This window comes from Stenella coeruleoalba (assembly GCF_951394435.1).
Source record: "Stenella coeruleoalba genome assembly, chromosome: 12".
In the NCBI taxonomy this organism is placed as follows: domain Eukaryota; kingdom Metazoa; phylum Chordata; class Mammalia; order Artiodactyla; family Delphinidae; genus Stenella; species Stenella coeruleoalba.
The window spans coordinates 69,053,782-69,066,964 of NC_137158.1; the positions used below are offsets into that span (position 1 = coordinate 69,053,782).

The following is a 13,183-nucleotide window of genomic DNA, read 5'->3' on the forward strand; positions in this document are numbered from 1 at the left end:
ACAATAAAATAACTGTTTATGCTATACAGTACCACATGATATATGACTGTGTGAGATACAGGAAGACCTCCAACTCACACCATTTTTCCAAATGTGTTATTCACCCTTCTGCATAGGAGAAATTACACAGATACAAGACATCCATGTATGTCACATGGGCATGCGTCACGTTTCTTTTCTTATCTTTTCTTTTCTTCCTTCCTCCCTCCCTCCCTCTCTCTCTCTTCCTCTCTCTCTCTCTCTCTCTTTCCTTTCTTTCTATTCTACTATTCTTTTCTAGATTACATGTACATTTACTATACATAATATTGTACACTAATTACAAAAGAGTTTAGATAGATTTTTCATTTCTTCTGTATCATCTCCCCTTGCTCTGTCCTCATACAGAAGACTCCTTTAGGCCTTCCCTTATGACACCTATAAATCTCACTGCCTTTTTCCCATCTGTTCTCTCCACAGTTTTCCTTCATTCCATGATCCACGTCACTCCAATTTCATTGCCACCCCTCAGAGTTCTGCCTTCTTATTTCCTCTGTCTGCCGTGTCTAAAATTAACTTTAAATTAAGCAAAATCTTCAAAACAAACACTGTGGTACTCTTTGCATTAATCTTATGAAAGTACAATATAATCAAAACGCAGTTCGTGATAGATACAAGTTACTGGAAATCTTACTCCCAAAGGTCAAGACAGCTGTACTGTCTTTAAAAATTCATACAAATAGTGATTCCATTTCTTACTTAAGGTGCTGCTTTTCTTATTTTGGTGCATCCTTGGTTCTTGCCTGAGTTTGGCCAATTAGGCTGAAATGTAAAAATTAACAACTGAAGTAATGATATAACTTGATATATAGACTGTAGCTTTGGTACAATTACATATAAATGAGGATATCGAAGATGACCTAGTGAAGTGAAATAAAACCCATTCTGGATAAACTATATCATATATGTTTGGGAGTAAATGTTAGAAATTTAATGAATTTGCCCTCTAGTACAAACAGAATTGTAATAGTTTAGTGCATTCCAGAGAAAAAAGGAAAATAATGTTAAATTAATTTAATAAAAACAACTCGTGGAAAAAAGATAAAGCTATGAATGGAACTTTGGTACATTTCCACATTTGTGGAAATGAACCTAAACCTAAAATGACTCAGTAAACAAGTTGTGATTTCTGACAGGGAGAATTGAGGGGGCGGAGAGAAGATGCAGAGCGAATTAAACAGTAGAGAACATTCTAGAGGAGCAAATGCTAGAATGACTCAAAAATATCCTGGGATTTTTTTTTTTTCATTCTGATAGATTTCTATTTATATTTCTTGGAGAGATATGGTACATTTGACCACTTCATTTCTACACATGATGATACAAAATAATAAGAGCAACCAGCCTGCTAAGAACTCAAAGCCAGATGGTGTATATGTGTCATGCTGGGTTGATGGTTTGGAAATGCCAGCTCTGCAGAATGGCTGGGGCTGAATAATGCTTCAAGGTAATCCTACGTAAGATTCACTTGTGCATCTCCATGTGACTTTCACATTCTTAACTTAATGAATTTTAAGTTACAATGGACAACATGATATATATAGGCAAAAGAGTAAAATGTCTCTAATGTGATTTGTTAGCTGTCAGCTCAAATCAAGTTTTAACAAAGTAGCAGAAATCTAAAATGGTTTAACAGTTCTGGCTAACTGCTTCTTAAACTAGCAAATAACCAAAAGTCAATCCTTGCTTCTCTGCAGGGAATGATGGCCTGTTCCATAATTTTTAGGTATTACATTTTGAGGATTAGCCAGTGTGTGTTAAAAAAACAAAACAAAAACAAACAAACAAAAACCAACCCTAACAAAACCCAACAATTCTCTCTCTGTCTCCTGATGTTTGGAAATCAGGTGAAAATTGTTTTTGGTACCTCCTTTCTTTGATTTCCACATACTCACTTTGGGGAAGTCTTCCACAGCAGTTCAGGCATGGCGGCCATACTGTGGTCATAAGCAGGGGAGAGCCAGTGGAGAGACCTACAGACAGTGACAGGGTAGCCAACAGGTAATAGTGAGGGGACTGCTGTGTTAGATGACACCAGTGGATAAAAAGAGTAAGAAAAGGAATCAGCTGTAGAGAAGTATAAGATTTCATAGTACCATTAATCTTCTAAATTTGGCAAATGTTGTTTGCCAAATTTGTTGTTTCAGTGGTCACTCTAGGGTTTACTATATGCATCTTTAACTTATCACTGTCTTCTACCAAATAATATTATACCACCTTATATGTAACTAAGAATTCAACAGCAGTATGCCTTCCATTCCTTTTTGTCTTCTGTACTATTATAGTCATAATTTTATTTCTAACTATGTTTAAGACCTCACAGTATATTGTTATATTTTTGCTTTAAATAGTCAATATCTTTTAAAAATTAAAACAAATTAGAAGATAAATCTTTTATAGTTATCCACATATTTACTATTTTAGCAACTGTCACTGCTTAGTGTAGATTTGAAGTTATATTTGGTATCATATTCTCAATTCCTTTTACATTCTTATAGTGAAAGGCTATTGGCAATGAATTCTCTCAGCTTCTATTTGTCTGAAAATGTCTTTCACCTTTGACAGTTTTTCCCCCTTAAGCACTTTAAAGATATCATTTTACTGTTTTCTGGCTTGTGTTGTTTTATACAAGAAGTCTGAGATAATTTTTATCTTTACTTTTCTGTACATGATGTCTTTTTTCTGTAGTGACTTTCAAGATTTCCTCTTTTTCACAGATTTTCAGCATTTGATTACACTTCTGTATACCCAATAATCAACTCAAGAAATAAAATACTGATATAGTTGAGGCCCTTGTGTGCTTTCCTCAATCTTATCCTCCTTGTAGAGGTAGCTAAATTTACTGTTATTAATTCCATGTGTTTCTTCATATTTTACTTCATATACATGCATCTTTAAATTTATCTTTGCATTTTTTGAAATTTATTTTAATGGTGTCAATACGCAGCATTTTTTGTTTCCGTTTTTGTTTGTTTCGTGTTTTGTTGTGAGAATGAAAAATTGATGTGTGCTTAGAATTCCATTGTGTGACTATAGCATGATTTATTTATCTAGTCAACTATTAAGAGATATTTAGATTGTGCCATTTTTCTGAAGCAATGAATGTTAAATTTAACTTTCATGTAAATGTGACTTCATAGTGAAGTCACTAGATAAAAGAGTATATGCATCTTTAAATTACTAGATATTGCCAATTGTTCTTCAAAATGGTTTTCCCAATTTGCACTCCCACCATAAGGATTCTGGTTATTCTCCATCCTTATAATACTTGGTACTCTCAGAATTAAATTGTGAGTAGTTACATGGATGAGAAATGCAATCTAAATTTGCATTTCCCTGGTTATCGATCAGGTAGGACACCTTTTAATATGTTCACTGCCAGATTGTCATAGAGATTATTATTCCCCAGTATGGCCACTCCAGTTTCTCAACCCCCATTAGGGTTGACATAAAGATCTAACATCTAAAGTCGTAAGATGTGCTATGGAAAATTTTCCCAAGTAGGAAATTATTCTCTGAGTCATTTAAATCATTTCTGGTCATCACAGCATGATTCTTGACAACACTTTAATTGTGCCATGCTCAAGGTGGCAGTCTTAACTTCTCCTCTGTTTTTTCTGGTTGTAGAAAAGCAAGAACCCTTACGTCATTGAAGGCAAAAGATAGCCTAAATTATGAAGAAGAATAGAACATTATTCTGACTAAGAATGACTGATAATAGCAGGATCTGTTGAGTTCAGAAGAGCCTGGTGTATTAGACGTAAAAAATACTGCAGGATTTTTGTTTATTTGACTAAAACTGGTGGTGGAATCTCCATTACTGGGAACTTTCAAAGTGGCTAAGATAAGAGTTTAACCATCTGAGTATGTCAGTGCTTTGCTGAGGGTAACTTTGAGGGTCCTTCTTCCCTTTGTTCTGTGCCTCAGGAAGGAACAGAGCTTTCACAGACTTGTTCCACTGCCAAGATGGTAATTCACTAAAAAAATTATTTTGTTACGTTTGCTAAACATAATGAGTAAAGTTGTATCTTTTACAAATAAATCATCAGTAAATTATTTCTTGTAAACGAAATCAGAAAAATTCCCCTGAATCTATTCTTGGTGCTAAATGGGTATGACTTTGAGCCTAGGGAATATATTTTCTGCCCTTTCCGTAATTTGAATTATCATCTGCCAAGCTGTATTACAGTATGCTGCCTGCCTTCACTCGAGGCAAGGGATCATCAATACTTTTACCCCCACTTTAGGAATTTCACAAATAACTGGGCTCTAGCGTTTCAATGTTCTCTCTCTGTGATAGTCCAAGTAAACATAGCTGATGTCAGTAATTCAATTTGTAATTGATTGGGGAATGTACAAGTGGTTGTTGTACATTATTTGGGAAAATGGTGTGGGTATCTAAGTTTACATTACTTTGGACAGATTTTATTTCATAAAGATTGAAAACCTGAGAAGGAGGTCATTTAGTTCAAGTTTGACAACAGAAAATTGCTCCATTTCAGTCCTGATTATTGTATTCAGTTGATATCTCTATGACTCAAGGACTAGAAGCTTTCTACCACTTCCTTTGGTAGAAAAAATTTTGACTCTAAGAGATTAAATCATAGGAAGGTTTCTTCACATTCAGACTAAATTGTCTCGTTTATTATTGATCTTTTTAAAATTTATTTATTTTATTTATTTATTTTTGGCTGTGTTGGGTCTTCATTGCTGCATGCAGGCTTTCTCTAGTTGCAGTGAGCCGGGGCTACTGTTCGTTGCGGTGCACGGGCTTCTCATTGCGGTGGCTTCTCTTGTGTGGAGCACGGGCTCTAGGTGCATGGGCTTCAGTAGTTGCAGCACGTGAGCTCAGTAGTTGTGGCTCACGGGCTCTAGAGCATAGGCTCAGTAGTTGTGGCGCACGGGCTTAGTTGCTCCGCGGCATGTGAGATCTTCCCGGACCAGGGCTCGAACCTGTGTCCCCTGCATTGGCAGGCGGAGTCTTAACCACTGCACCACCAGGGAAGCCCTACTGATCTTTTTTAAGTCTTTTTCTTTGCACTTTTTAGATGTTTGTTAAATCACACTAGTCAATATTACTAAACCACAGATGTGATGTTTTAAAAAAAATAAGGGACATGTCATTTGAGAACTGATACCCCTTTCTGTCCATGCATGTTTTGCATTTGTCCTTAGGTGTGCAAAAATGGAAGCAGTGTTTTTAAGATGAATTTTCTCACCTATGGTAGCAAGTTGTAAATGTCTGACTCTTTTTCGGTTTGCAGGGCTAATAGCTCTTGAAGTGTGCATCTGATCCTCTTTTACCCTGTGTCATGTTGCAGAGGTGTAGCTTGTTTGCTGTCCTACAGCTTGGGTTTCTTTCGATCTTATTGACTAATACCAATCATTGTCTCCCTCCAGGTTATTCAAGCTGTCTTTTTTGGCATCTGTGTGCTGACCGATCTTTCCAGTCTCCTGACTAGAGGAAGTGGGAGCCAAGAACAAGAGAGGCAGCTCAAGAAGCTCATCTCTCTCCGGGACTGGATGCTGGCTGTATTGGCCTTTCCTGTTGGGATTGTGAGTATGACGTACAAAAGCATTTAACCACGAAAGAAACTTGGGTCTTACATCAGACTTCTAAGAGGGAGAAAAGGGCTCATTCTAGGCTTCCGTATTGGGGCTGCCATAACAAAGCACCTCAGACTGAGTAGCTTAAGCAGCAGAAATTTATTCTCTCACGGTTCTGGAGGCTGGAAGTCTGAGATCCAGGTGTCTGCAGGCTTGATTGCTTCCGAGGCCTCTCCTTGGCTTGTAAAGGGCCTCCTTCTCCTTGTGTCTTCACATGCTTTTCCCTCTGTGTGTATCCGTCTCCCAGTCTCCCCTTCTTAAAAGGACCCGAGTCATACTGACCAGAGCCCCTCAATGAACTCATTCAATCTCAATTGCCTCATTAAAGACCCTGCCTCCAAATACGGTCACATTCCGAGACACTAGGAGTTAGGACTTCGAAGTGTGAATTTTAGGGGGACACAGTTCAACCCATAGCCGTTTCTTAAGCAGCCCAAACTTGAAATGTATGTTCCGTGGGTCTGTGACCATTCTGGTAGTTTTGAACTTGGGAGAGGAAGTCAGTATTAGCTCATGCTTCTTCACTTACCCAGCGGTGCCATTAGCTAATATCACTTAAGTAAATGCTGCTTAATGTTTGGGTCTCTTCTGGCTTCGTTGATTTTCATTGTTTTCAGTTAGATTCCCTCCTTAGCTTAACTTCCTTTACAGATCTGTTAATCATCCATTGTCTGTACATAAACCATGTTTCTTTAAAGGGCTGGGGCCCCATGAGATTCTATAGATTTTAACCTGTGTATAGCCAGGAGAAGAATGAGAGAATGCTTGTAAATTGTGAGAACAATTAAGAGTGTGTTATCTAATTCAAATTCAGAACTTTCATTGGCCACCTGATTTCTGAGAAAAATAGAAACCCATGTACCAAGTCCAAGGTCCTCTGTAGGCAGAGTCAGAAAGTTGTTTTTTAAATCCTTCCAGGACTTCCCTGGTAGCTCAGTGATTAAGAATCTGCCTGCCAATGCAGGGGACGTGGGTTCAATCCCTGGTCTGGTAAGATCTCACATACCGCAGGGCAACTAAGCCCGTGCACCACAACTCCTGAGCCTGCACTCTGGATCCTGAGAGCCACAACTCCTGAGCCCACGTACCGCAACTATTGAAGCCCATGCACTCTAGGGCCCATGTGCTGCAACTACTGAGCCCACATGCTGCAACTACTGAAGCCTGCCTGCCTAGAGCCCATGCTCTACAACAAGAGAAGCCACCAAAATGAGAAGCCCGTGCACTGCAACCAGAGAAAGCCCGCACACAACAACAAATACCCAACTCAGCCAAAAAAAAAAAAAAACTTTTAAAAAATAAATCCTTGCAATGACTCTTATTTATACCTGGCAGAAACCTCTACGTGCTTGTTCTAAGACCAGTCAGTGGACACCCAGACTATCACTGAATTGCTTTTTCTATGTACTGAGTTGTGTTTTCTCGGATGAAGTAACCCTCAGCTCTTGACAACAACACAAGGAGAGTAGTGTAATCTGGTCACACTTCTCTGTTCATTCCTCATCCTTACCCTCTGAAAACCTAGATAGTTGCTCAGATTGAAGCCATCTACCAAATCTCTCAAACTGTGTTGCTTAACATAACAGAGTTAAATGCTTTACATAATATATTTGATATTTCCTTCTCTGGATTTGCCTTATAAAATGCAAACACCTTCTATCAGAATACTCATCTGAGAGAAAATTTCCATTGGTATAAACTGTAAAGACTAAACTTTCTGCATGAAAGAATTATCTAGAAAATCCAAGTCTGTATATTTTGTTACTTTTTACTGGCTTACCCCCTTGGAATTTTTTTTCTTCTTCTTCTTCTTTTTTTTTTTTTTTTTTTAGTTGCAGCATGCAGGATCTTTTAGTTGTGGCATGCAAACTCTTAGTTGCAGCCTGTGGGATCTAGTTCCCTGACCAGGGATTGAACCTGGGCCCCCTGCATTGGGAGCGTGGAGTCATAGCCACTGGACCACGAGGGAAGTTCCCTTACTCCCTTGGAATTTCCATAGGCATGTCACTGACTCTGGAAGTCTTCCTTGGCTAGAAGGAATATAATAATAACACAATACAAAGGTAAATAGGAATATAATATTAACCATTTCTCTTAGCTCTGCCTCCCCTTCTGTGATGTGGTGTCAAACTGTGTCTCTGTGAGCTTCAGTTGTATGTCTTGCCACTCTCACCAAAGGCTCATTGCATATGCCCTTTAGACATTTATGACGTTACTTTAGCCAAAAACTTTTTGGTCCTGCTTGAGACTTGAGATACTTGTCAGCTTTCAGCATCCTTCCTGAATTCAGCCCGTGTGTGTATGCTTCATGGTTTGTAAAAGAATGGGAGCCTTTTTTGTTTGCTTGTTTGTTTGATTACATCTGATATTTTCCTTTGTGCCTCACAATTTTTGTTGTTTTCTGTGTGTTTTAGAAGAGGGAAGAGAAGTAATAATGCCTTTAATTTCACCCCCTTTTTAAGTCAGAAATCATAATATTATATTTTCATCACATAATGTACCTTTCCTAGCTGATGAGCTTCACAGAAGAATTTAAAGAACAAATAATGAATCAGAGATGTGCGGTTTCAATGATTTCTTTAACTCTTATTTTTCTCTTGCCCACTGGTATTTTATAGTCAATATTTATGTTTTTCATAATTTTCCCTGTTATTATGAGTCATTTTCCCTTTTACAGTCACTGGCCTTTTATTTTTCCTGACCTTTTCGGAGCCTCCTCCCCACTCCTTCCTCTCTTTTTCTCTTTCTGTCTCTCTCTTTAATATTAAGAAGAATCCTGGCCCATAATTTCCTTACATTTTCCATTGTTCCTTACTCTGTCATTTGATGTTTTGTATCTGTTTACCTGATTTCTCACTCTAATGCACAGAAATTCATTCTGAGGCAAAAAGCTGTTAATGCCTTCTTCCTAGACCCCATTAATTTTATTGTGAAGTCATATTTACAGAGGATATGAATTTGGTTCTTTATAATCATTTTTATCCAAAATATTTTTTGCATTAAAACATGCAATTTAATGATTTTTTGCCTATCTTTCCCCATGGTTATTTCCCAGCTTTCCTTTCCAAGGAGCCCTAATGCAGTACGCGGGCCTCTCACTGCTGTGGCCTCTTCCGTTGCAGAGCACAGGCTCCGCGGCACGTGGGATCTTCCCGGACCGGGGCACGAACCCGCGTCCCCTGCATCAGCAGGCGGACTCTCAACCACTGCGCCACCAGGGAAGCCCGAGCTGTAATCGTTGCTATGACTTCTGTAACTCCTCCATCTCCCCCAGCTGCTCAGTAGGGTCTGGAATTCCATGGTAGTTTTACCACTTAAGATTTTCTTCCTTGTTAACGTATGTATCCTTCCTGAAGCAATGCCATTAGGAATCACCTGAAGTGGTGTCGTCTTTACTCTTCCTGTGGCTCCCGGCCTGGGAGGGAGGTGCCTGGCCCAAAGAGTTCATTATATCAGAAGGACAGGAATAGCAGTAATGCCCAGGACCTGTAGGATCTGTAATGTAAGAATGCCTATGTGTGCAAATGATTGGTTATAACATTTGTAATTCAACAGCTTGTACCATGTTGGTTGACACAGTCAAGATCCTAAAGGGCAAACTATGCCCAGAGAGCCTGGGGCATGGCTCAAGCATCCTAAGGAGGAAGGTACAGAGGCTCCACTTAGAAGCCTGCGGTCGGTCCCCAGAGACCTCCAGGCTCTGACTGCCTAGTGACTGCCAACCTCACAGAGGACTTCCTCTGCCATCTTCTCCTGGTTTCCTCAGCTCCACGCCTTCTGTTTGTCAACCACAAGTTTGCGGGGGGCAAAGCAATGTTATTTTTGCTTCCTGGTACAGGGCAAAAAGGCAATGGGCATAAAAAGAGGGCGGAATGGCAGCTGAATGTATCACGTCTGCTCAAAGTTTCCCAAAGAGACCTCTTAGGCCCGAGCTTTTCTGGCACTCCCATTGTCTCTCTCTCTCTCACCTCAGCTGTAACTATGGCAGCAAGAAAGACCTGGTAGGTTATCTAGGATTTGTATTTTCTCCACTAATGCTTCCTCCAGTAACGAGCCGACAGTAATTGCTTTATGTGGGCATGAAGCACTAAATATGATTTTGTGACCCATGGACCTGATGTGTGTCTACTTCATGTACTCTCTCTCCTCTCTCTCTCTCTCTCTCAAGGATATATTAAAATAATGAAGCATTCCAATCCAAGATAATTGGGCTAAGGCTTTGTTTCAGCGTAACCTTGAAGAAATCAGGCAGGTCTGCTTGAGTGAACATAGCATGTATCATCCTGATTTGTGTAGATTCCCGTAAATGCAAAGCTGGCCTTGATTAGTAACGCTAATGGCCGGAAACCACCACCACTCCCAAAGCCTTGCAGCTCATTTTTGCAGGGATAACCCCTGGGAGGCTCTTCTTACCATGTGCAGTTCATTTCTGAACGCTGTCCCCCCCTTTAAAGAAGCATTACAAATAATTCTATGACATTATGTGGTCTGGAAGCACTGAAGTTTATTAGGAGCAATCAAACCAAGAATGTCTTTTGTCTCCTGTGAGTTCGTTGACTTTTGTGCTGGCAGATACTCTTCTAGTTAGGAGACTAACGCTGAGGCTTTCAACCAAAAAGAGAGAAAGAGAAAGAGTAGCACACAATGAGTATGATGAGTATGAAATTGCCTCTTTCAAAACTCCCAACTGTGTCTCCAACTGCTATCCCAAGCAGCCCATTGAACGACGAAGAACAATTAGACATTTTCCGTGAATTCGAGTCTGTGCATCCCGTTCCTCCACAGCTGCTCAGCTGCGTGACGCACATAATCAGATCTCACCACCTCTCCAGTACACCTCTGTGCCTGGGCTCACTTGGGTTACTCTAGAGCAGATGCTGGGTTGCTGCTTCGCTAACCTTGATGGGTGGGTGAAGATGAGGATGTACCTGTCTCAGTAAAGAAGCAGTGGGTCTGAGAAGGTCCTGGAAATTTGGATCTGTTCTAACCTAGGATGGGATCCAGGGTGTCCTGAGCAAACGAGCATGTGCCGCGATGAACTTTTCTGGAATTTGAGCTTTTCATCTGAGTTGAGTCTCAGAGCTCTTTGTTAACTCTTTCTGGTGTTATAATCACGTTAGGAAACGTGGAAAATGGAGTTTGAAATTTCAAATGCACACTCAAAGCAAACGTATCTGGCAATTATTTTCAGAAGGAGATTCCTCAAAGTCTTCATTTGTTGATATACTAGCTAACTCTAAGCCATCCTTCAGAAAACTTTTGTGATGCATATAAATTTAGATTGTCATACCTCTACGATTTAAGAAAACGTTATTTTCATTTCCGATTTTTAAGGGTAAGAGATTGGCTTAAATGGAAAGCAAACTTAGTAATGAATATTAGTTACTAATATTAATGTCTGTTAATGTAACACACAAAGGAAGGGAATTTGATTCTATTTGAGATTGTAAACAAAAGCTTTTCTTTCTGTTTTGATATTAAGGGGAAACTTGGGATTTAATACACTTAATATCTCCTGATCCTCTCTTTATTAAATTTTCACACAGGTACCTAAAATCAAACTCTTTTCTATTTTCTTTAAGCCTTCGCTGAGGTTATAAGTTTCTTCAAATGCCCTTTTTCTTTCTCTTCACCTTTGAAGTTAAAAATATAAATATCAGCAAGGTCATATTTCATGGTTAAACCCAGTTCATTTGGGGTTGAGTCAGTCATAGGCTTTTGCCCTGTGCTGAAATGAGTGTGAGCTGAGTTGCCTAAGGGGAGGTTCGGAGATGAGGATTCATTCATTCCTTAGCAAAAGGAGCCTTTACCTCCCATCCCATTCTTCAGTCTTCTGAAAAATGTTCCGAAGACTGTCATAACCTAACCTAGGTGAGTTGTCTTAAACTCACCTTTTTGAATGCCTTTTCCAAAGACCAAGGGCATAATATGACTAGACAGATGTTCCCGGTAGAGAACCAGGTTGCTTCTTGACCATCTTATATATTCTTCTCTCCTAAATGAAAACCAAAGATTTTCTGCCTTGGTGAACTATTTAATTCGTACACATTCACGCCAACTCAGAGTTGTCAGCTTGCAAGACAAATATCTTCAACACAAAAAATAACCACACTTTGACAGAAATTTTACTGTAGGTGCCTACTTTTAATCACTCTACAATGAAAACCACACATTTATATCCAGAACATCAAAGGACAGAAGTTCTAGTCAAGTCAGTAGTTATTTGCAGGTACCTGGAGCTTGCTAGGTGTAGCAGGTACTGAGTGCCAGGAGCCGTATAGTGGTCACTAAGAACTGATCTTGCCTTTCAGGGTCTCACAGTTTAGAGAAGGTGACTTTATAAGCCATATCAACAAGTAAATTAAAAGGTAACATGATGAGTATAACAACACATGCAGGTACAGAAGTAGCCCATAAGAGGAAAGGATTGGTTTTACTGAGTGGGAGGTCCTGGAAGACTTCCCAGAAATGATGATATTGGAGCTCTGTTTTGAAGAATAACTAAAAAACATATTGGATGTGTAAGTTAGTGATACTCTTCAGCTGCAAGTAACAGAACACCCCCAGATATTCACCTGGCTCACTCTTTCACTTCATTCAGGTCTCTACTCAAATTATTCCACCTCAGAAAATCTTCCATGAATAACCTTTATAAATCAGCCTCCCTCTGTCATTCTGTATGCCCTTAACTTACTTTATATTCTCCTTCATTGTTACTGCTACCTGGCACATTATATGTTTATTCTTTTATTTCTACTGTATGTCTTCTCTGACTTGACACCTGCCCTATGAGGTTAGGGAGATTGTGTGTCTAATTTACTGCTATAACCCAAGCATCAGAAGCAACGTGTAAATAATTCAGTATTTTTTTAGTGAATATCCAACCAACCGTGGCTTAAGCAATAAAGATAAACAAGAAGCCTATAAGCAGGTAGTTTCCGGGCTGTATTGCTCAGTATTGTCATTTAAGGCTTATGCATTTTCTGTTTTCCACTTTTCTGTCTCCAGAGTCTTGGCTTTTTGTCTTTGAACATGCTACCTACAATCTCAAAAGGGTTGATAAACCACCAAACATTCATATGCTTTGCACCCATGTTCAAGGCAGGGAGAGGAAGACACTCTTAAGGGAGCTCTCCCTAAGGGTTTGTCTCTTCATCGTACCAATGAACCTTTCCCAGAAGCTCCATCAGCCAATTTCCCCATGCATCTCATTTGACTGTCACATGGCTAGAACTGGCTGCATGGAATGCTGGGAAAGCAAGTAGAAGACGAAGGGAATGAGGTCACCATGAGGACTTCAATTAATTATGATTTATCCTCATGAGTTAGGCACACTGCTGCCCAAACAAAATCACTAGTTTCAAGAAATATTATAAGTAACAAATCTTGAGAATAATAATTAAATGTAAAGTAAATAAAAACTAATAGAATTTTAGGTTATTTATTGTTTATGTTGATATAAGAAATAGATATTGTAAAACTGACGAAACTAATCATAGACATTTTCTATCTTAGCCAAGAAAGGCAAATTTTTTCC

The 13,183-nt window shown here is 39.2% G+C and overlaps 1 protein-coding gene across 3 annotated transcripts in view; it reads left to right on the forward strand.

Moving 5' to 3' along the window:
• Positions 1-13,183, forward strand: part of AIG1 (androgen induced 1) — a 237,624-nt gene that overhangs the window by 62,900 nt on the left and 161,541 nt on the right. For all 3 annotated transcript variants that reach the window (XM_079939224.1, XM_079939222.1, XM_079939223.1), the window contains one exon: positions 5,440-5,595. In XM_079939224.1, the coding sequence (XP_079795350.1) occupies positions 5,440-5,595 (156 nt within the window). The remainder of the gene's footprint in view (positions 1-5,439; positions 5,596-13,183) is intronic.